Source organism: Silurus aristotelis (genome assembly GCF_946808225.1).
Source record: "Silurus aristotelis genome assembly, chromosome: 10".
NCBI classification, from domain to species: Eukaryota; Metazoa; Chordata; class Actinopteri; order Siluriformes; family Siluridae; genus Silurus; species Silurus aristotelis.
Window position 1 is genome coordinate 21,144,842 of NC_139583.1, and position 24,897 is coordinate 21,169,738.

Below are 24,897 nucleotides of genomic sequence, written 5' to 3' on the forward strand. Positions count from 1 at the left end.
CAGCCTCCCAAGACTGATATGTAGCAGCAGCAGCTTTTCTGAGATCATTGCTGGTGTATTGTTTTTATTACAGCATGTCTTTGATACAAACCTTGTAAAGGCTTTTATAGAGCACACCCTAATGACCAACTAACAAGTGCATTTCACTTGTACTTCCATTTACTTCCATTTTCACACTTTTACATATGTGCTGTTAATTATTTTGTAAATAAATAATGTTACAGAGAAATCTGTTGGTTTCTGTTTCTTACATTATGTTAGATTGACTAAGTTTTAAAACCTGAGCAGACCCAGGTGATGTTTTATGTCTATTTTCATTTTGTTAGTTTCCTTTCTTTGGGTCCTTCTACATGTGCAATAGGCAGCTTTGCTTTGTTGCACGCTACCTGCTGAATGCGTTTTGGGGAAAGATGCCAAGTCACACACATAGACAGGGGTCATAACAAGGTTTCTATCTTTTCCAAAAAACAAAGCATACATACCACAACAAAACCATTGCGCATACATGATTGACTTAAACAGCAGCGTTTGGTTTAATAGATCAAATCCGACACATGTATGCTATTAATGGAATTCCACAATAGTTACCTAGTAATACCAACTGGGCAACATGGAAACCAGATAGGAAAAAAATATAAATAATAAACAATAAATACGCAAACAAAACAAAATATGAAAGTATTTGAGCAAAAAAAAGCATTTCACTACATGTATGAATGTGTATGTGACAAATACAATTTTCATTTGAAATAACTTAAAACTTAGTGAATAAAAATTAATGACAATGATTACAGCCATGGAACGTCAAAAAAAGAAACACAGGGTGGTGCATGGTCAGTCTATATTCAAGAATGGGTGCAAAAACAAACATGTGACACAGTGCAGTGGCTTATAAGATACATAGTCCTGCGGCATAAACCTCATATTTGTATACAGAATATATTGACTGATTTAAAAGAACAGTGAGTTAAAAAGTGGTGTATTTTAGTTCAATTCACATATAAACATATGAAAAGTGTAATATGGAGATATTCTACTTCAATTTGTTTTATATGCATATGTTTTATATATAATATATTACTGTATGGATATCTAACTTGTTTGTGCACATCAATGTAATATACTGTTCTGTTCCTCTATTAATGGATGTAAAGGTTTGGGATTTCAATGGCCACTGTCACCACAGACTGAACTCATGCCGGGACCTGGCAGTGGAAATCTCGCAGATACTGGTGCTGACGAGGACAGTGCTAGTGCTTGGTTGGGACAGGTGAGAAAAAGAGAGAGAAGAGAGAGAGAGAGAGAGAGAGAGAGAGAGAGAGAGAGAGAGAGAGAGAGAGATTGTGTGTGTGTGTGTGGGCATAGTTTGTGTCTCACTGTACTGCTCATTATCCTTTACTGCAAGTATGAGGTATGGTAATATCTACATTGCTATGTCAAATTAACAAAAAAGCAAAGTTGAGAAAGTTAATATTTCTAAACTGAATATGCAACTAAGTATTTAAAAACAGTAACTTAATTTATTACTGTTAGTTTTGCTCAATAACTTCCCTGAAAAGGTGTGTGTGTGAAGGACGGGCTGTAATGTAGGCAGCTCAGCCCACACTTGTCTTTATATGTGCTATATATAAAGGTGACCTGACCTGACTCATAAATTATCCAGCAAACAAAACTTAAAAAAAAATAGTTTAAGACTTCATGAGCAGCATAGGAGTGACATTTGGCCTGTGGCTGATGCATTATAGGCTCGAAAGTTGAATCCTGGTGAGTATAGAGGGAAAGATTGGACTCACTAAGTTTATAAAGAAAGAAAACATGTTTAGAAAGCATGCCCTCCCAGACTATATATATTATAGCTGTTGTGTGATGGGGAGAAGCCCTTATACTCTTGTAAGATAATGTATTTTTAAGTTAATATGTAGGTTAGGTTGTAATCGCAAAAGTCAATAATGCATTATTTTTTTCCGTTTGGATCAGTTATTTTTAAGCACAACAAATTATTTGCATATTATTTGTGGGGGTTCTTTCAATTATTTGGAAGTTGGAAGCCAATTTCAAATTTATTTTAAATAAGTTTGAAGGTAGCAGAGCTGAAGATGTTGAGGTTTTTGTTGGGAGGATGGACATGATTAGAAATTTGTTTATTAGAGGGACAGCACATGTGGGACATTTTGGAGACAAAGTGAGAGAAAAGAGATTGAGATGGTTTGGACATGTGCAGAGGAGGGACATGGGGACTATAAGTAGAAGAATGCTGAGGATGGAGAAGCCAGGAAGGAGGAGATTTATGGATGTGGTAAAAGAAGACATGCAGGTAGTTGGGTTGAAAAAGGCAGATGTAGAGGACAGGGGGGTATGGAGACGGATGATCCGCTGGAGCGACCCCTAATGGGAGAAGCCGAAAGAAGAAGAAGAAGAAGAAGAAGAAGAAGAAAAAACTATTCAATCATTATTTGTTTAAATAACGATTTATTTTTCTTGTTGGATCATTCAATGTTTTAAAAAAAAAAACTCTTTCACATTTTTTGCTGCCATAAATGAATAAAACATTCATTTAAGAAACCAGACAAGTTTACGGAGACATAATCCAACATTTAAGTCTTTAAGCAGCGAATATTTAAACATAAGAGATAATCAGAGATCGTAGCAAGCGAAATATTGATTAAAAGAAAACTAATCAACACTTTCTTAAACATCACTGGTGTTATATTGAAAATCAGCATGTCTGTGATTCAGCTCTAGGCATAAGGCCGCCAGTCGAGCACTGCAGGTTATCACAGCCTTGCTGATATTTTGTACCCAAGTTTGATATTTGCTTTTATACAACAGTTCTATAAATAAGAACTGAATATTGAGTCATTGACATTTTAGACACAATATGGCCAAATATTCGGTCAATTTTTAGAGATAATATTTGCCATCAAGGACACAGTTTCAATTCAATTTACAGATTGACCTTTAGTGAGTATATTATGCTTTCAGAATAATAATAAAAAAAAGCTAAAATTGCAATTAAAATAGAATAATGAATAATGCAATCAGTAAAACGTACCAGTGGTGTTATATCATTGCTCTTTGAATGTCACCTGTTCAATCAAATTGATGAATTCTGCTTACATTTCCAGAACTAACAAGGTAATATACCTTCCTGCATCCCTGTCGGAAAAACCTCGAAAAAATATATACAGTAATAATAAATTGAATAAGGCAATGAACAATAGATTAGACTCCTGTAGACAGTGAGTTTGGTGGTGGGGAGGGGTATTGCATGGGCTGTCATGGGATCATTAATCTTCTTCTTCTTTTGGCTTCTGCCATTAGGGGTCACCACAGTGGATCATCTCCATACCCCCCTGTCCTCTACATCTGCCTATTTCAACCCAACTACCTGCATGTCTTCCCTCACCACATCCATAAACCTCCTCTTTGGTCTTCCTCTTTTCCTCCTTCCTGGTGGCTCCATCCTCAGCATTCTCCTACTGATATACCCCATGTCCCTCCTCTGCACATGTCCAAACCATCTCAATCTCGCCTCCTTCACATTGTCTCCAAAACGTCCTACATGCGCTGTCCCTCTAATAAACTAATTTCTAATCCTGTCCATCGTCATCACTCCCAACAAAAACCTTAACATCTTCAGCTCTGCTACCTCCAGCTCCACCTCTGTCTTTTACTCAATGCCACTGCCTCTAAACCATACAACATAGCAGGTCTCACCACAGTCCTATTAACTTTCCCTTTTACTCTTGCAGATACTCTTCTATTACAAATTACTCCTGCTATCACTCTTCTCCACCCACTCCACCCTGCCTGCACTCTTTTCTTCACTTCTCTAACACACTCTCCATTACTTTGCACTGTTGACCCCAGGTACCTGAACTCCTCCACCTCTTCTCCCTGCAACCGCACCCCTCCACTGCCCTCCCTCTCATTCACACACATGTACTCTGTCTTACTCCTACTGACTTTCATTCCCCTTCTCTCCAGCACATACCTCCACCTCTCCAGGCTCTTCTCAACCTGCTCCCTACTCTCACCACAAATCACAATATCATCCGCAAACATCATTGTCCATGGAGACTCTGACCTCGTCCGTTAACCTGTCCATCAGCACTGCAAACTGGAAATGGCTCCATTAATAAGGAACAATATTAGTGGTTGGAAATAAATATACTATTTTATTGATTAAGTGATTGAGCATCTAATTAGTGATGACCACAAATAACGATTAAAATGAATGCACTGAAAAAGATGTTTGTAAACCCGAAAGTATTTCTATAAATAACTGCATCTTTTGCTTTAAGTGTTTAATGGAATGCAGGTTTTTTTGCAGAGTTATTGGTGCTTCATGAAGTTAACACAAAGACATGCATGCTGAATTTCACAGAGACTGCATTATTGTCAGTGCATACGTTGCACCTGGTTTTATATTTCGACTACGTTTCAGTTGTTCATTGCACACACTTTTCTAGGTTGAGTGATCCTATTATCTTACAAAAATGACCACTAATTTAAACTAAAAAGAGGCACAATTCCACTCCCAAGTAAGTAGGAATAAATGTGCACAATCAATATTGAGAGTGTATTATTAATATATTCAAAGTACATCTTTTGGCTTAATTCTTATGGTATATTTGTACCGTATTTTTAGGACTATAAGCCGCTACTTTTTTCCCACGTTTTGAACCCCGCGGCTTAAACAATGAAGCGGCTAATTTATGGATTTTTCTTGGGTTTTTTACCGGTTTCAAAAACTTCAAGCCAAAAAACTGATCGACATAACATTAGACCAATGAAATGTCCGAATGGAAACGCAAAAACGCACTTCACCTGTGTTCTGAGCTACACGGCATCAGGAGATAAAACTTTTTAAGCTGATTTTTTAAAACTGATTTTAAGCACACGACAATGGCAAAAGAAAAACTCCAAAGAGAAATAGTTGTGAAAGGAAGGAGGTAGACAGTGAAAAATGACTTTCTTGGTAGGCTACTGTTTAGATACAAGCCATTGTAACGCGTTGAGTCTGGGTCATGGCATAGCTCGCTAACTCCAGTTGCAACAGAAATCATATAAGCACAGACAGGTTTCCAAAACTAGTGCTTTTTTATTTTTCTTGGCAACAGCGTTAAGGGTTAGTCAAAGAAACTTAGAAATGAGCATCAGAAAATAATAAGGACATATTCCTCGGTCTTGCACACATGCAGTATTACCGGAAAAAATGCGTCGGCAGGCTATTCCCAAAATGCCGCTCTGCTCTTAAAGGAGCCACAACATATTTCACCCGTTACACCGTGTAATAGACACTGTCTTTCGGTAAAACCTGTGTAAAGTTCATTAGTTTCAATGTAGAAACCTGCGGCTTATAGACATAGGCTTATTTATGTTTAAAATAAAAATCTTTGTCAAATTCAGTGGGTGCGGCTTATATATGGGTGCACGTTATAGTCCGAAAATTACAGTACTAATTTTATCTGAAACAAGCATAGAGTAACACTTGGATACTTTATGAACTATTAAACCATGGTATACCATACTTTTTGAAAAGGGATTCTGAGTATTTTAACACATTCTAAATATATCTTGCTATCATCTATCATCAACACACCTGAAAAGTGGTCGGACTCTGTGTGTGCCTGTGTGTGAGTATGCGTCAACCTGTTTTCATCCATCTTCCAAACACAAACTTGTTCTGACATTTACAGATGAACTTCTAATCTCCTGCAGCCATATCTTATCTATTTCTCATCACTGGAGCTTTGTCTTTCTCCTTTCATCCTTCTAATCTCTGTCTGTCTTTCTGTGCAGGGTCATCACCGTGTACAGGATGAATTCGTTCTCTCGCTTTTTTGTACATCCCTCAGAGTGGAAAGGCGGCGTTCAACATCGAGAGCGCATTTCGAGTGCATCTTTTCAACCACCTCAGACCTTAGTCACTGGTACTCTTCTTGTTCTCATGCCCTCTAATACTCTGGTTCTCAGATTGATATTTATTAATTAAGCAGACGCTTGCTGTGTTCAGTTTTGCAGACAGCTGCTTTAGTGGTTTCAAGCTGCTTCCAAGGTCCATGTGTCATTGGCTAGTATTTTAACCAGGAAAAAAACACTGGCCTACCTTCAGTGCCCTCATATGACAGTCTCTTCATTACTATCACATCTCACTCTCACCATCACTATCAGCTGGTAGCTATAATTTTTAAAAACTCAGTCTACTTTATGCTAAATAGCACTTTGTAGCTTGCTTTCTGTTAAATATGTGTAAGCACTTAGAGTTCTTAATATACGCTTTATACAGAGTGAGATTTGGTGTGCCATATTCATTGGTCTAGTGAACTGAAATCTGGAAAAAGCTTCATAATTAATGTCTAAAATTAGTAGTGCTTTTCAATCAGCTCTCTAGTTCCCTATTGCATGAATCAGTATGTTGTGTACACAAGACAGGGCTCTGGAAATAACCCTGACTCACTACACACTGGGACAATGATTCATTTTCAAGCAACATGACTACATGTTCATGTTGTAAAATGTCTATCTTGCATTTATTAATAACAGGCGGGATGAAGCTTCTACTTTCGTTGAAAGCTTCAAGATATTAAGCTACGTACATTTCGAGCTGGGACACTTCAGAAAACATGATGACATTTGTACTTAGTGAACATACGGAGAATCAATATTTAGTAATCAGTACTTTTTTTTTCCGGAGCATTGTGGAATTTTTAGGGAGCACCATTTTTACTGCAAGGATTTTGCAATTAAGACTCATAAAATGGCCTGAACAGTGCCCTGTTTTCTGAACTAGGGAACTGATTGTGATGCAACCAAGGATCTTCTAAGGTAGCATTAAATAAGATAATGATAAGTGAATATAAGCAGCAGTCTTTATGAAATGATATTAAATTAAATTAAGTTTTTACACTACATTGCCAAAAGTTTGAGGACACCTGGTTATAAGTATGGCATGTGCTTTTTGAGCAACCCAATTTGCTTGTATAACTCCTTTTCACTCCTCTGGACTATCTCCACTCTTTTTGTACTCCATGGTAAAGATTTAATGTACAAATTATATAAGATTTAATTTTCAGGCAAAACAAATGCACAATAACCTGAACACATGTTTATTTATCAAAGCAAAGGAGATGGCAAACTGTGCTGTTGTAAAAAAATAATCAACAACTACAGCATTTTACTACAAAGCTAGAAGTCTGATTAAAAAGTGCAGGCTGTTTAAACAGTCTCTTTAATAGAGACTGTGAAGGTGGCAGCAGTAACAGTAAGTGTGGTCATTAAATATTAAAGAAATAAATAAAGAAAGAAAGGTAATGTAAGGACACAAAGGGATTCCGTGAAAACAGAGCAGTACAGTGGACTTGCAGAGAAACTTGTGTGTGTGAGAGCACTTTAGTTCTTTGAGCACTGAGACATGTGTGCCTTTTTCCCCCTTGTTTGCCATTTGTTTATGAGTTAGTGTGCAATTCATAGAAGATTACAGTCTTTTTTAATAACTATTCATACATGCTTACTGCCCCTGTTTGGAATTCTTAGATTGGATGCACTTTCTTCATTAAATATACTGTTTACCTACACACACACACACACACACACACACACACACACACACACACACACACACACACACACACACACACACACACACACACACACACACACACGCACAGTATCTCACAAAAGTTACATTTCAGCAATCATTGTATTATATGTTCTCAATACAATAGAAATGAAACATGTATATATATTAGAGTAGTCAATGTGCAGCTTGTATAGCAGTGCAGTTTTACTGAAAATAACTCAACATACAGTCATTACTGTCTAAATAACTGGCAACAAAAGTGAGTGCACCCTAAGTGAACATGTCAAAAAGTGTCAATATTTTCTGTGAGCACTATTATTATCCTCCGGGGCATGGAATTCACTAGAGCTGCACAGGTTGTTGCTGGGATCCTCTCCCACTCAGATCATCTGGATGTTGGACACATGGCGCTTCTCCACCCTCCACAGGTTCTCTGATTTCTTGCTGAAATTTGAGGGGTGTACTAACTTTTGTGACTGTTTATACCAGATATACCCACATAAACCATATCTTCATGGAGATGGCATTGTACACAAGAGCATGCTCAAGCTCGAACATGTTTGGGTCTTCTAGTTGAAGTGACATGGAAAATGTAATATTAATAATAAAAATAGTAATAATAATATTGCATGCTTCTCTTACTTTGTTGTATATATGTATATATAGAACACCTTAGAACAGAGGTGCCCAACCAATTTTATATAAAGTGCTAAAAACCAATTTGGCTTGAGGGCTGTGGGTCAAAAATAAACTTTACATTATAATTTCTAATATTTCAAATATATAAATAAATAGACAACATTCCTCTGAAATCTGCTTATCTGATGCAGCTATACTGTATATTCACAATTCTAGGTCAGTATCTTATCTAAACATTATCTGTTTTGTTCTCCTGATTTGAATAGAAAGGAAGTGTTGAATAAACATGGCTACTGGGTGCATAAATAATGAACAGCCACTATAATAGCACTAACAGCATTAAACTTTTCTGTGCTTTGACACTATATGTTCTCATTTCATTTTTATCTTCTCTGTGTAGGTGGTAGTGATGGCGAGATTATAGTCTGGAACAACAGCACTGAAAATGTGATACGCAAACTAAACAAAAACACGCAACACCAAGATTACAAGGTTAACACAGGTTAGTTTTTTTTTTTTAAAGGAAAAAGCATAAACATCGATATGTTTTATAATGATGTACTGTAGTAGACAGCATTGTTTCTGGTTGTCTTAGTCTCTGATTGTGAGTTGGCAATGCCACAATCATTAGAGAGACCAAAAATGCCAAAATGCTCCTTCTCCCCTGCCAATCAAAGTGACAATAGGCAATTATGCGTATTTGTGAGTGTATTGTAATGCAGTGGAATTCAATGACACATTCCCACTTAAAACCATTAATAAAAAAAAATACCCAGCTATAAATATGAGGGGTTGAAATGCTTAAAGCAGTTTTATATATATATATATATATATATATATATATATATATATATATATATATATATATATATATATATATATATATATATATATATATATATATATTTGCTTTGGAGAAGGAACTATAGTATGCTGTATGTAGGCAGTATAATACAAAAAGATCTTTTGTATGGACAATGGATAGATGTCTTTTGTCCAAATAATAATAATAATTAAAATATTCAAAACAGCTATTGTAAACGCAGGGAGAGGATATCTGCTGATGGGAGGTGTAATACCCCAGGCTGATTATGCAACAAGCATTATGGGACAATTATGTAGTTGCGTAATAGCTTCTAGCCAAACTGTTTTAACTCTTGGACACTTCTAAAGCTGATGAATAGAACTTATTAACAATTGTCTGTAAGAGTGAATTGTTATTGTCCTTCACTGCAGACAGCACTTTACTTAGTAATCCCAGTAATAAACAACTTACAGCAAATTCCTGTGAAGAAAACTCGGAGCGTTACGCTGTGACCAGACTAGCCTTTCTGGAAGGACGAAAAGGAGTTGCAGCAACAGGTAATGGAAAGAGAGTGAAAAGTTTTACACATTTTAATTACATCTCTTACATAATGTAATAAATTTAATAAATTACAGGTTTATTTGTTTGTATTTCATTTTAAGGTGGAGCTGATCTGGTGTCATGTGAAGGTTCGGGCATTGTTTGTTTCTGGAATACAGCAAATGCAAATTTAGTTGGCAAGTTTGTGGCTCATGAAGGCTCAAACTCCATCATAATGACTGTGGATGGCAGTGGTTGTTATCTGATCACAGCAGATATGGGTGGTATGCTGAAGGTGTGGGATATCCAGGTAAGACATCAAACACTATGGCAGATCAATAACTACCATAAGCAGTACAGTAGAGATAACGAATAAAGGATAGAATTGTTTCAGTATTGAGTGTTATTTGATAATAAACCATGACAGTTAACAGTACTACAAAGATTTGCCCCATTTGTGAATAATTTACTCTTTAAAAACCAGTGGTGGAGAGTAACAAAGTAAATGTAAATGTACTGAAGTATTTTCTTTTGAGGAGACTTTTACTTTATTACATTTCAAAGTCAAATATTTGACTTATTATTCAACTACATTTAGCAAAATCAGTCGTTCCTTTTTATTTATGAGTGGATTAAAAACTTAACTGCTCAAACATGCAGCAAGCCACCAATCAGGGTAGAGTGCATGCCCTGTTTTGAACTAGTTTTGATTGCTGCTTAGTGTTATCTACTTCTCACAAACATACAGTTCATGTCAGTTCAACAGACCATAACACCCATCGCCTTATTTGTATGATTTTTTTGAGTCATTTTCAATTGCCTTCTTTGCCCGCCTCGGCCCTGTAAGACTTTCTTCTTACAAGAATTTTCGTTCCAATCTAAAAAAAAAAGGACTATAGCCATAGTAAATCATAGTAGTTTGGACACTAAAGTACATTTGAAGGCACTTTTTAAAAGCACTTTTACTTGTATTTGAGTAATATTTTACCTAGTGCATCTTTATTTAAGTTAAAGTATTGTACAGAATTTGGGTACTTCGTCCACTACTGAGAAAATAATTTATATATGAGTGTTATGTAAAGAATCAACCCCAGCCATTAGGGTTGCACAAGCCTTAGTGCCGTTCCCAAGCCTGGATAAATGGGGAGGGTTGCGTTAGGAAGGGCATCCAGCGTAAAAACATGCGATGGTCCGCTGTGGCCACCCATAATGGAAGAAACCGAAAGAAAGTTATGTAAAGGATAAAATAAGCGCAGTGTTAATTATGAGTATAAAGTTAATTATGAAAGATGCTGAATTTAGCTAAAACACCCTTAGCTTTAGCTAACCTTCGAAATCTTAAAAGTAAATCAAAGCTGCGGTAAACGCTGACCTTTCACCATGCCAGTGGCGATGAGACCCATTGGCCTATATCCATGAAATAAATGTCAAGCTAGACCTCTGAGGAAAGCAATATAGTGGTCAATTACATGTTATGCCTCAAATATCCAAGACACTACAGTGTAAAATATTAAAAATAGTAGAATTCTGGATATTTAATATAACATTTTTAATCAGATTGTATGAGCTGTCATTGTGTGTTCACTTCTTCTCAGAACAAAATCACAATATTAAAGTGTGCTTTCTTAGTTTACTTAGCTCAAAACAGTTTAAAATGGATACTTGTGGCCCTTTTGATTAGTTTTTGGTTTTCAATCAATTACCCAAAAAAAGAAAGAAAAAAGCAGAAGCAAAGCAGAGCAGAAATTACTTTATGAGGCTAAATTATATTTTCATTGATTTGTCATGATAATTTGCATCTTGAAACATGTGAAATGAGAACATTTTGAGATGAGAAATATTACTATTACTATCAACATATTCCAATACATATTACTATTAAGAACACAGACAAAAAGAAACAGTGGTAGTGAGTTGTTAGAGGGAAAATAGACATGAAGGAAATGGTTACCAATATAATAATTATTTTGTTACTTATGAATACCATGTTGTTTTGCAGATAGATAGATAGATAGATAGATAGATAGATAGATAGATAGATAGATAGATAGATAGATAGATAGATAGATAGATAGATAGATAGATAGATAGATAGATAGATAGAACTTTGTCATTGCATAGTACAGGTACACAGCAAATAAATGCAGTTTAGCATCTACCAGAAGTGCAAATAGTAGCAATTGTGCAAATTGACAAGTGCAGATAAATATGTAAGTATATGTGTAATATACAGTGTACATGTCAACATATATACAGTAAATAAATATTAAGGCTATAGCTGTAAAAAAAATGTGCAGACACTGTTGAAAAGTACAAGTAAATAGTTATAGGGTTATGGCAGTAAAAAAATGTGCAGACACTGTTGTAAAGGTACAACAAGCAGAAGGTTATAAGGCTATGGCAGTAAAAAAAAAAGTGCAAAAAGCTGTCCACAAGTAAACAAGTCCACTATATATATGTATGTAAATGTGAAATATTTGGCAGAATATACAGTATGTAAGGTATATATAAAACATATAGATAAGATACGAGTGCAGATCTATATGTGTAGAAAATGAGGGGGTATATAAATAACAATATGCAATATGTACATTGTATGTACAACTGTACAGAATATATATATACACAGTGTTTATACAGTGATCTAACAGTGTAGTGTAGAGTTTAGTAGGGTGATGGTGGATGAAAAAAGACCTAAACCTGTTGGTTCTGGTGTGTATCTTCCTGTAGCTTCTTCTTGAAGTAAGGAGGTTAAAAAGTTTGTGATGATGTGAGCTCTGCACAGACATCTACTGTGGTGAAGGTGCTCAATGGCAGGTAATTGGGTGCCAGTGATGTGTTGCGAAGTTTTGTCCACCCTTTTGCAGGGCTTTACGTTCACACACAGTTAAGCCTTCATACCATTCAGTGATGGGGTTGGTCAGGATGCTCTTTTTGATGATGAGCTTTCTTAAGATACCTCAAGAGGTGCAGATGCTGTTGTGCCTTCCTAACCAGAGCTAAAATGTTCTGGTGCTAGAATAGAGCCTCAGAGATGTGAACTCTCAAGAACTTAAAGCTGGAGACCCTCTCTACCTCAGTTCTTTGATGTAGACTTGGGAGTGTCTCCTGCTGTTTGATTTTCTAAAGTCCACAATGAGCTCTTTAGTCTTCATGGTTTTGAGAGTCAGGTCATTTGTGGCACAATACGCTGTCAGGCTTGTTGTGCCCTGTAAGATACTGGTGTTTAGAATGAGGGTTGAGGATACCTGTTTGCCCAACCTAACAGACTGAGGTATGTTGGTGAGGAAGTCTGGAATCTATCTGCAAGTGGAGGTGCAGATACCCAGGTCACTGAGCTTAGTGATCAGTACAGTGGGGATGACTGTATTGAACACAGAACTAAAGTCAATGAACAGCATTCTGATGTCGGTGTTGTTTTTATCCAGGTAGGTGAGGGCTAAATAAAGAGTCGTGGAAAAACATCCTCTGTTGAACTGTTCGGGGGATAGGTAAACTGGTGTATGTGGTAGGACCACTGTAAGGTGATTCAGAACCAGTTTCTCAAAGCACGTTATAACAATGGGGTGAGTGCAACTGGGCAAAAGTCATTCAGGCATTCTGCAGCTTAATGCTTAGGCACTGGTATAATAGTTATAGTCTTCAGGCAAGTAGGAACCGTAGCTTGGGCCATTGACAGGTTAAAAATGTCAGTGAAGTCCTGTGCCAGTTGTCCAGCGCATGCCCTAAGAACACGTCCCGGTATGTAGAGAGTGACAGTAAACTGTGAGCAAAAGAAGAGTCAACGAGCAAAAAAGTGATTGAGTTTGTTCAGTAGGCACTGCTGTTGGTTTGTAGTCTGTGATGGTCTGGATGCCTTTCCACATGCATCTGGGGTCAGGGTTGTGGAAGTGTGTGGACTTGTTTATGGAGTTTGTATGCTTGTTTGGCTCTCCTATTACCCCTTTTTAGTTTAGCCCTGGCTCTGTTGTAGTCCTCTGCGTTGTCAAATTTAAAAGCAGTATCTTTTGCTTTCAGCAGGAGACAGACCTCAGAGTTCATACACGGCTTCTGATTAGACAAGCATTTCAGGTGTTTGATGGTAGTGACATTGTAAATGTGTCGATATGATCAAAAACAGAGACCATATTGGAAACGGTGATCAGTGACTGGTCATTGAGTTCAACCAACAGCTGTGATGTGAACATGGAGAGCTATACTGACTTCAGGGTGGTTGTTATGTCTACACAAAATGTATTCTGTATAGTCTCTACAGGTCAACAAAACTGCCAAAGTCATTACATAGGTAACCTTATCTAAAACTATTCTCTCTCAGGTGGCCCTGTGCTATTTATTTTGATTGACACCTGAGTCTGGTTGCTGTGCTTACAACTGCTTCAGTAAACCACACGAAAAGATGAATGCGCCAGGATTTGGTAAAAATATGTTGAAAAGAATATGTGCTTTTCTTAGAAAAGGAGAAACTTGCATTGAAGTAATTCTGTGTGACCGATGTGCAGGATCATCACGGACATTTTGATAGCTGATATGTGATTACACTGATTGGGTGTATGTCTGTTTCAGAGTAGCAAGTGACTATCCAACAATTTAATCAAATTCTAAAATTAGCTGTCTGAGAAAATCAGAATTAATTAGCAAATTTACAAGAAGGTAGCCTAGGCAAGATTCAAAATTAAAAAGAACATTTGTACATTGAGGTGGTTAAATATTTGATGTGTTTTTTTTTTCTATCAATGTAAGAGGCACAAGAGACACCAACCTTGCATATTCTAAGAGTAAGATAACGCAAGCCTCATCCAAGAATATCCCAGTTCCCTTGAAAGGAAAGAAATTCCAATGATACAAAGTCACCAATTATTCAAAATAATTCCAAATTGCACCACAAATCCCACACTGACATCATTAGAGTGCAATCACGTATTCTGCTTACCTTCAGACATCTCTAATAGCATGCTTATACATATATATAAATATATATAAATATATATATATAAATATATAAATATATATATATATATATATATATATATATATATATATATATATATATATATATATATATATATATACGAGTAGCACATTCATCAGTGATGTTCTGTGCGGGAGAAACACTCCCTCTTCTAGTCATCATGTCTGAAGGACACAAGTTTCTGTCCTTGAGCCATAAATGGAGCCTGTCAGCAGAACCAGCGTGATTGATGAAGGGAGAGCTGGGTATTTGTCAACTCCTCATAACTTCCGGTGAAGTATAACAGCTCTCCTCAATGAGGATAAATCACGTGCTCGCTTTCATTTAAGTGCTTCAATAGCTCGTGATAATTTGTAGCCTCACATTTGGGCCTGCTCGTCAGATATAATTGCTAACACGTCTGACATCTTGTCTCTGTGGCTGTGACACAAACTACTGATTCCTTTTGACCTGTCTGGGTACTAAAAGCTCCATTCAGAACTTTGTTGAACTTTCGTGACAAGGTCTAAAGGGTTATAATGTAATTATAATCAGTGGGTTTCCATACACAAAACATTCATTTTCTATCTGTCCTCTTATTGATGTACGCAGAATCTGAGGCAATTCTGGTTTTACTGCGGTGTATAAGGTCTAGGAAGTCTGAGTGCTTTAGCAAGGACTGCTTTTACTATTTAAAAAATAATAAAGAAATGACATAATTATTGTTACATTTAATTTCAAGTAATATTCGAAAGTCAAGTAGGTCCTCTATTTGCTTACATGTAGCTGTTACAGTTTCTTTACAAGACACTTCTTTGAATTCTTTCCTCTGAGATTTATAAAAAAAAAATATATAGCAGCTAGTCCTGTAGACTTTACCATAGCAGAGAACATACAGACTCTTTCAAACTGCTGACACTGTGTTTATTCTACAATAAATGCTATACAAATACCTCCATACAATGTCTTCAATGGTCAATGTATTAATAATGATATCTTTTTAAAATATTTTAAAATATTTAATGTAACAACCAGCAATATAATTCTGTTGCTTATTTGAATTTGTGCTTTTTTGTGATTTCTAAGCAGGAAGGTGAGATTTTCATTTACAGCTGCCTAAACAGTAGCCTGCTGGTTTTGTGCAACATTTGATTGGTTTTGGGGCTATTCATGGTTCCTGCTATACTAAATAGAGCTTTAGTCCCAGCTGAAGAAAGACAGACCCATAGCACAATGCTGCCACAACCATGCTTTAGCATGGGAATAGTGTTCTTTGGTTGATAAGCTCTTGTTTTTGTGCCAAACATATCTTTTAGAATTATGCTCAAAGGGTTCTACCTTTCCATAACACATTTTGACACATTTTTCTGTGAAAAAGATCTTCTGTCCAGTTACAGTTCACCACAGTCCAGACATATGAAGTATATAAAAGATGGTGTCATGTACAGAGAGTGACCAGTACTTGCCAGACATTCCTGCAGCTTTTTTAATGTTGCTGTATGTCTCATGGCAGCCTTACAGGTTGTCTTGTCCTTAAATCATTTTGGAGGGACATTCTGCTCTTGGTAATGTCACTATGGTGCACACATCTTTTTTTCACTTGTTAATGATGGCCTTCATGATGTTACATGGTACTTTTACTTGTATATATCTACATGGTACTCCAATCCTGATTGATATGTTAAGTACTGTACAATGAAAAATGTTTTCATTCATCCAATTAAAAATATTAAGGATTATGGTTTACATATATTTTATAACTTGAGCCAATGAAAAATAAATACCATGCCATAAACAATATGTCAGGGATCCACCAGCCACGCCTTCTCCTAACCCTCATATCCACCCTAGCAGCTCACCTGATTACTAATCATCATCACCTGGTTCACATCAGTCACCACCGTATATAAACCCCAGTCGTTCACAGTCTCACCGTCCGTTCTACAGCTTAGGCCTACGAACATTATGGACTCTCACGCTTCATGTGTTTGGACGTTTCATTTGCTTTCTGTGTTTCTTTTGTGTTTCCTTTCATGCCTACCCGTTTTCTGCTTTGCTCTTTATTTGTTGAGGGAGTTAAGTAAACACCAAATCTTTATCATTCAACCTCCGGTTTTCTGCGAGTTCTTGTGCCTGACACAATATTTTCTACAATTACTTAAAAAAAAAAACTATTTAATAAAACCTGGTGCAAAGTATATTTTTCTTGTGGAAGAAAGTCAATAAAGGTATAATCAATCAAAATAAACAATTTCATTTAAGAAATATAAGATTTTCTTCTCCAATCAAATATAGATTTTATTAAACAATTCTTTCTTATTTAAGAAATATGTATTAGAAATAATTTGCCTAATCCATTTAAAGAGATTATATACAGTGAGGAAAATAAGTATTTGAACACCCTGCTATTTTGGAAGTTCTCCCACTTAGAAATCATGGAGAGGTCTGAAATTGTCATCGTAGGTGCATGTCCACTGTGAGAGACATAATCTAAAAAAAAAAAAAATCCAGAAATCACAATATATGATTTTTAAACTATTTATTTGTATGATACAGCTGCAAATAAGTATTTGAACACCTGTCTATCAGCTAGAATTCTGACCCTCAAAGAATTGTTAGTCTGCCTCCACTACATTTATTATCCTAAATTAAAAGCACCTGCTTGAGGTCGTTAGCTGCATAAAGACACCTGTCCACCCCATACAATCAGTAAGAATCCAACTACTAACATGGCCAAGACCAAAGAGCTGTCCAAAGACACTAGAGACAAAATTGTACACCTCCACAAGGCTGGAAAGGGCTACTGGGAAATTGCCAAGCAGCTTGGTGAAAAAAGGTCCACTGTTGGAGGAATCATTAGAAAATTGAGGAAGAAGCTAAACATGACTGTCAATCTCCCTCGGACTGGGGCTCCATGCAAGATCTCACCTCGTGGGGTCTCAATGATCCTAAGGAAGGTGGGAAATCAGCCCAGAACTACACTAGAGGAGCTGGTCAATGACCTGAAAAGAGCTGGGACCACTGTTTCCAAGGTTACTGTTGGTAATACACTAAGACGTCATGGTTTGAAATCATGCATGGCACGGAAGGTTCCCCTGCTTAAACCAGCACATGTCCAGGCACGTCTTAAGTTTGCCAATGACCATTTGGATGATCCAGAGGAGTCATGGGAGAAAGTCATGTGGTCAGATGAGACCAAAATAGAACTTTTGGGTCATAATTCCACTAAACCTGTTTGGAGGAAGAAGAATGACGAGTACTATCCCAAGAACACCATCCCTACTGTGAAGCATGGGGGTGGTAGCATCAAGCTTTGGGGGTGTTTTTCTGCACATGGGACAGGGCGACTGCACTGTATTAAGGAGAGGATGACCGGGGCCATGTATTGCGAGATTTTGGGGAACAACCTCCTTCCCTCAGTTAGAGCATTGAAGGTGGGTCGAGGCTGGGTCTTCCAACATGACAATGACCCGAAGCACACAGCCAGGATAACCAAGGAGTGGCTCTGTAAGAAGCATAATCAAGGTTCTGGCTTAGCCTGGCCTAGCCAGTCTCCAGACCTAAACCCAATAAAGAATCTTTGGAGGGAGCTCAAACTCCGTGTTTCTCAGCGACAGGCCAGAAACCTGACTGATTTAGAAAAGATCTGTGTGGACGAGTGGGCCAAAATCCCTCCTGCAGTGTGTGCAAACCTGGTGAAAAACTACAGGAAACGTTTGACCTCTGTAATTGCAAACAAAGGCTACTGTACCAAATATTAACATTGACTTTCTCAGGTGTTCAAATACTTATTTGCAGCTGTATCATACAAATAAATAGCTAAAAAATCATACATTGTGATTTCTGGATTTTTTGGATCCAGAAATTATTTTTTCTGGATACATTGTGATTTCTGGAATGCAGTACACAGTGAAATGAAACAACGTTCCTCCAGAACCCTGATGCTACATTAAACAGCAATCACAGAAACAGAAAACACAGGGCTAAGAACTAGTAAGTGTCCTCGACACATAAAGTGCATGTGTGCAACCTGGTGCAAACAGTGCAAAGACAACACAAGACAGTTCAAGACAACACAAGACAGTGCAAAGACAACAAAAGACAGTGCAGAACAAAACACAAAACACAGAATAGCTCCGCCAGTAAACCTGTTGTAGTCAAAATGTAAACAAAATGTTGTGCAAAAGAGCAATATAGCAGCAGTTCAGGAAAGATGTGCAAAAACAGCATGTAAACAGTTTATGGTAATGAAGTAATGTAATGTGAGTAGTACTGAAGTCATGGGTGTGCGAAGTGAGTACGAGTGTCAATTAGAGTTCAGAAGGTGGTGATTTATGTTCTATAACATGATCCCCGACACCCACTTAGATTAAAAGGTGCAGGTTATTTGTTGGTACCTTAAATAATAAAGACTACAGCAGGTGGCAGAACTTTTTCTGACAAAGCCCCAGAGTTATCAAACAGCTTTCCAATTTGTGTTCAGGACTTAGACACAGTCACAATGTTCAAGTTGAGGCTAAAAACATTTATTTGGTCAAGCCTTTTATAAGAGAGTTTTTCTTACCAGATCTGAAGGTATCATAGATATAGACTTTGACTTGAAGAGCTGGTCATGCTTTGATATTGTTTAATATGTATGTAAAAAATATTTATATTTAACTATATTTTGATAAAAATTTTTTTATTAAGTTTTATGACAATGTCCCTGTTCACAAAATCAGCTTCATTAAGATATGTTTTTTGTGGTTTGGAGTGGCTCTATCTATCTATCTATCTATCTAGCCTGACAAAGACCTGAAAATTCTACAGCTATATTTACAAATGTTTCTAATTCTTTGAGATTTGAAAAACTTTGGGACTGCTTTGCTAACTTTAATATTAATTTCTTTACTATTGAACTTATTAAATTGTACAGTGTTGTCTATAACTTCATCTACAACTACTGCAAAATTAACACATGTCTATTACATATTAATACTTTAATAATAAAAGAACAGTAGTTCTTTTTTGCTCATGTAAAAGTTTTAGTCCTGGTTTGAAAACCAGCTTCGACATTTTTGTCAACCTGGATGAAATCACTTCAGATTTTGAGTGTGCTCTTCCTCAAATTTTTATGACAAAGACAACACACACTTCTGAGATAAAGTCACTTACAGTGTTTTGAAAAGAGTAGCATCTTCCATCCCAGTTCTTCTTTTGTTTCAGGAATATTGTCTTCAACCATCTGAGACTGTAATCAATCAGGCACCCAAGATGTTATCGAGCTTCCAACCTCATGTTGACTCCATCACTCACTTGGAAACATGTGTCCACTCTGGCCACCTCTTTCTTCTCAGCGCCTCGGCCGATTGCAGTTTAGCTCTGAGCTTCTTGCCTGGTGGAGCTATAGGGGTATTCGGACAGGTTAGTATGAAATAGCATGGCCTGTGAAATCCCAGTAAAGGAGGTGTGTAGTAAGTCCATTTACATTATTGCAAAGTGAAGTTATTAGCTATTAGTTGTAACATAGTTGTAACATTCAGCACAAGTTGCCACAATATTGTCCTGAAGTGATTTTCCACAGTGTTTCGAAACTCACAGATACATATGGTTTTACAAGGTTCCATCTGCCAGCAAACCATACTTCATGCTCCATGACAATATTAATAAGTTCACAAAACAAGCACAGAACAGGTCTACTGTAATGGTTTAAAATCAAATTTATGTCAAACATTTCAGATGTTTTTATTTCATGATTTATTTGTATTTTAGATATTAAAGAAATTAGAGAATTTAGATAATGTGGATTAGAGAATTTAACACTATTAAATTGCCCAAAAATGTCTTTGCTGTTGATTTTATTAACTTTTTTATTTATTAATAAAATATTGTCTATTTATTTTTTTTTCTTTTGGGAGAAACAATACAGATAGAGCCAAACAAAACACTACATGATGTTATATTTGGCTAGTGTTCACAAATGTACCTTCTACCTGTGCCATATAGCAAAATATTTGATAATATTGAGACTATTAGCTGATTTTATTAGAACACATCTCATGTATCCGATTTTATTATTTAATTATTCATTTTAATATAAAATTTTATGATTTGGCTTTCAACTAAATTTGCCCCCTCCGGTAAGATTGATTTAGATCTTCAAGTAAGTTAAATAAGATGCTAATTGGTCACACTAGTAGTAATAATGGCTAATGCAACATCTACTGAGTTCCTGTTTCAGGATAGGGGGACAACCAAAGGCCTTGTTGGAATATTACATCTAATGATGACATGAATACATTTTGTAATATTTAGCCAGCTTTCCTTCCAGGAATTGCACTGGAACCTGGTGGAACTCAGTGAAGTGTTTGTGAAGAGAGAGCAGAAAGTGAGCACAAAGGTTACCACAGAGAGTGGGACAGAAGCAGAGCTGCAGGATACACAGCCTGAACAGAGCTCCCAACATGCCGAGAGATCAGAGTGCAATACTCAGACTGGGGAGGAGAAAGATTACACACTGTGAGTGAGAGTGGGGTGTGTGTGGAGATGTTGGCATAAAGTCAGTGGTATGCCTTTCTCTCCATCGCCATGTCTTTCTCCCTCAGTTCATTTTCTACCTGCATCTCTACATTTTCCCTCTTGCTTTTTACCTTCTTTCGTTTTCCTTGATTTTTGTTTTTCTCTCTTGTTATCCATACATCTCAGTACCTTCCTCTTATTTCACTTTGTTTTCACCTCTCTCTCTCTCTCTCTCTCTCTCTCTCTCTCTCTCTCTCTCTCTCTCTCTCTCTCTCTCTCTCTCTCTCTCTCTCTCTCTCTCTCTCTCTCTCTCTCTCTCTCTTTCTCCTCCCAACTATTTCTCTATGCCCAATATCAGTCCTTTTTTTAATATCTATTCCCCCCCTTTATCCTGCCACATCGTTTTGCACTTCCTTTATTGCTTTTATGCCACTCTATCTCTTCTTTTCTTGTTCTTTTACCCTTTTTCACCATCTCTCACCCCTACCTTTATCTTTCTTCATGTCACTTTCAAGCCAGCTAGTTCTCCGTTTTCCCTTTCTCTTATCGTATACTGGGTAAATAGGAAAAGGACAGATGTTGGGTAAATGCCACCAGATGGTTCATTTTCACTTGAGAGCTTTTATTTCACATCTGAGTGATTGATAAAGGAAATAAAGTACTCCTTTCTTCTCTGTCTGTCACAGTTAGCAGCTGATTTGATGCTGATTACGAACAATCTAATCAGGAACGTGTTTGTGTGTTGTATGTTCACATGTGTGTAACTCACTGTTTCACACTTATCTGCTCAGAAATGGTCTTACTGTCAGTTTAACATATAATTACTGTATTGTGACTGAATTGTAATTTAATGAACATCTTTTAAAATACTTCATTGATTGTGATTAATTATTAATTTTCAAGTAAACACAAAACACCCTGTGGTGTGTAGTGTAATCTCTTTACCATGCATGTAGAAAAGAATCGCTGCACGTTGGCTAAACCCTGTGATGGAAAGCTGCCATGCTCTTTAATAACAGAGCAGGATGTTAAGTTTAAAATTGCCATCCAAATTCATTACTTAGGCTTCAGAACTTTAATAAGAATTTGAAATATGGTATTTCTCCCTTCCTTTGTTCCTTGAACTCAGTAGCCCCGACTCATTTTAGCAGAATTCAGTCTAGGTACTTTCATTTAAAAACTTTCCATCAGTGAACACTTGATAACTTCAATAACACAGACTTTATATGAAAAACATATAATGAATTCCCTGGTTACACAATTGCACTTTTTGACCATATAGTACACAGTTATATTGCATAAGGGAATTAGGATGAGGATGTCACTCGTTTGTATCAGGTTCCTATGAAGTTTTTGTCTTCATTTTGTCTCAGAGTGATTTCTTTGCCACTTTCACCTCTGACTTTGTTAATTAAAAATAAATGTAATATGCAGATCCTGAATTTGTGACAAGGTTCATTGTTATAATTGCTATAATAAATCTAAGTTAATTAACCATACACCAAGAAAATAGCAAACACAACATACAATACAATTTTGTAAAAAATAAACCATAAGGTATGATTTTACATCGTTATAATTAATTCTTAAGGCATAATACACATTGTTATTTTTTTATTATTAAAATGCCTTACACTTTATACCTTGTTTATACTTTTGCATAGTGTATCATTGGAAACTTTAATAGTGATATACTGTAATGTGTCACATGTATTACTTGCAAGTTCTTGAAATGCATAAATTAATTCGAAGCAATACTATAAACTGTAATGTTTTTTTCATAAATAATTATAATGAAGTGTATAGTTCCCGAGTGTGTTATACACAATAAAATATTTATATACATCAGGAAATAAGTAGAATGAGTTGCATTTTAAAATCCAACATCGTGTTCAGTCATTTTTGGAGCTTGGAGTTTTGTACGTTCTCCACATGTCCATATTGAATTACTCCAGGATTCTTTTTGATAGAAATTGCCCTAGGTGTGAATTTAGTGCAAAACTGTGTACTCCAGTGCGCTGATATGAAAAGGCATCCCAAGCAAGGCAATAAAAGTACCATGATCAGAGTAGACATGATGACAGATGTTATAACCATTGTATATGTTGTAAATGTTGTTGTGTTCTAGACAATTTAAAAGCCTTGAAGTTGAAAGCACAGGAGGGAGCTCCAGAAAAGTCTTTAGAGCTTTGAGGCAGCAGAATGCAAGCACACAGTATCAAAATGTTAATGCTGCCTGTAAATCCTCTACTGGTCAGTCACATTTTATTCTCTTTTACATTTTTTTTTGCTCTTGTACTCGTTTGCAGTATTACACTGCCCACAGTTTCCTTTTATTACTCTATATATGTTAGGAGCTGGTTCATGTTTACTACAATCGATTCCATTACCAGGACCAGTTTTCTAAGATAAATATTATTCATATTATATGAAATAGTTTGGTTAGTACAAATTAAAAAATGTTGATTATTATTGTTGTTAATTGTTTATTATTTATTCAGTAATTATGAAGTCATCCTTATTATTGAGCCATTTAGTGAAAAAGATTTCCTTCCTCAGATTTTAAATGAGCTTAAAGTTTCCTGAGATTTATTTCTTTATTTTATATTTTTATTTCTCATGTAACATTTGCCTAAATGTTACTTTGTATATCTGTAGGGATGCTCAGCAAACTCAGAGTGGAAGAACTGGTCTCACTGGAGGAGCTGAGCAAACCTGACTTCATCATTAATCCGCATTTATATTTTGGGAAAATGCAAGATTCATCCTCTCCAACTCCTCCACCTCTTCCTGTTATTGGAGAAAGTAGGATATATATATATATATATATATATATATATATATATATATATATATATATATATATATATATATATATATATATATATATATATATATATATACAGTGAGGAAAAAAAGTATTTGAACACCCTGCTATTTTGCAAGTTTTCCCACTTAGAAATCATGGAGGGGTCTAAAATTGTCATCGTAGGTGCATGTCCACTGTGAGAGACATAATCTAAAAAAAAAAATGCAGAAATCACAATATATAATTTTTAAACTATTTATTTGTCTGATACAGCTGCAAATAAGTATTTGAACACCTGTCTATCAGCTAGAATTCTGACCCTCAAAGACCTGTTAGTCTGCCTTTAAAATGTCCACCTCCACTACATTTATTATCCTAAATGAGATGCACCTGTTTGAGGTCGTTAGCTGCATAAAGACACCTGTCCACCCCATACAATCAGTAAGAATCCAACTACTAACATGGCCAAGACCAAAAAGCTGTCCAAAGACACTAGAGACAAAATTGTACACCTCCACAAGGCTGGAAAGGGCTACGGGGAAATTGCCAAGCAGCTTGGTGAAAAATGGTCCACTGTTGGAGCAATCATTAGAAAATGGAAAAAGCTAAACATGACTGTCAATCTCCCTTGGACTGGGGCTCCATGCAAGATCTCACCTCGTGGGGTCTCAATGATCCTAAGGAAGGTGAGAAATCAGCCCAGAACTACACGGGAGGAGCTGGACAATGACCTGGAAAGAGCTGGGACCACTGTTTCCAAGGTTACTGTTGGTAATACACTAAGACGTCATGGTTTGAAATCATGCATGGCACGGAAGGTTCCCCTGCCTAAACCAGCACATGTCCAGGCACGTCTTAAGTTTGCCAATGACCATTTGGATGATCCAGAGGAGTCATGGGAGAAAGTCATGTGGTCAGATGAGACCAAAATAGAACTTTTGGGTCATAATTCCACTAAACGTGTTTGGAGAAAGACGAATGATGAGTACCATCCCAAGAACACCATCCCTGCTGTGAAGCATGAGGGTGTTAGCCTCATGCTTTGGGGGTGTTTTTCTGCACATGGGACAGGG

General features: G+C 36.5%; 1 protein-coding gene across 2 annotated transcripts in view; it reads left to right on the top strand.

Annotated features, from left to right (window-relative positions):
• The window catches only part of LOC310732402 (cilia- and flagella-associated protein 337-like), a 55,060-nt gene that overhangs the window by 27,325 nt on the left and 2,838 nt on the right, over nucleotides 1–24,897 (top strand). Inside the window, exons 10-18 of one of the 2 annotated variants that reach the window (XM_083552894.1) lie at nucleotides 1,155–1,270; nucleotides 5,806–5,936; nucleotides 8,625–8,726; nucleotides 9,461–9,586; nucleotides 9,692–9,879; nucleotides 19,723–19,920; nucleotides 20,828–21,015; nucleotides 23,144–23,268; nucleotides 23,674–23,820. In XM_083552894.1, the coding sequence (XP_083409020.1) occupies nucleotides 1,155–1,270; nucleotides 5,806–5,936; nucleotides 8,625–8,726; nucleotides 9,461–9,586; nucleotides 9,692–9,879; nucleotides 19,723–19,920; nucleotides 20,828–21,015; nucleotides 23,144–23,268; nucleotides 23,674–23,820 (1,321 nt within the window). Of the gene's footprint in view, nucleotides 1–1,154; nucleotides 1,271–5,805; nucleotides 5,937–8,624; nucleotides 8,727–9,460; nucleotides 9,587–9,691; nucleotides 9,880–19,722; nucleotides 19,921–20,737; nucleotides 21,016–23,143; nucleotides 23,269–23,673; nucleotides 23,821–24,897 lie in introns of those variants that run through there. The other variant, XM_083552895.1, reaches the window with a different exon arrangement.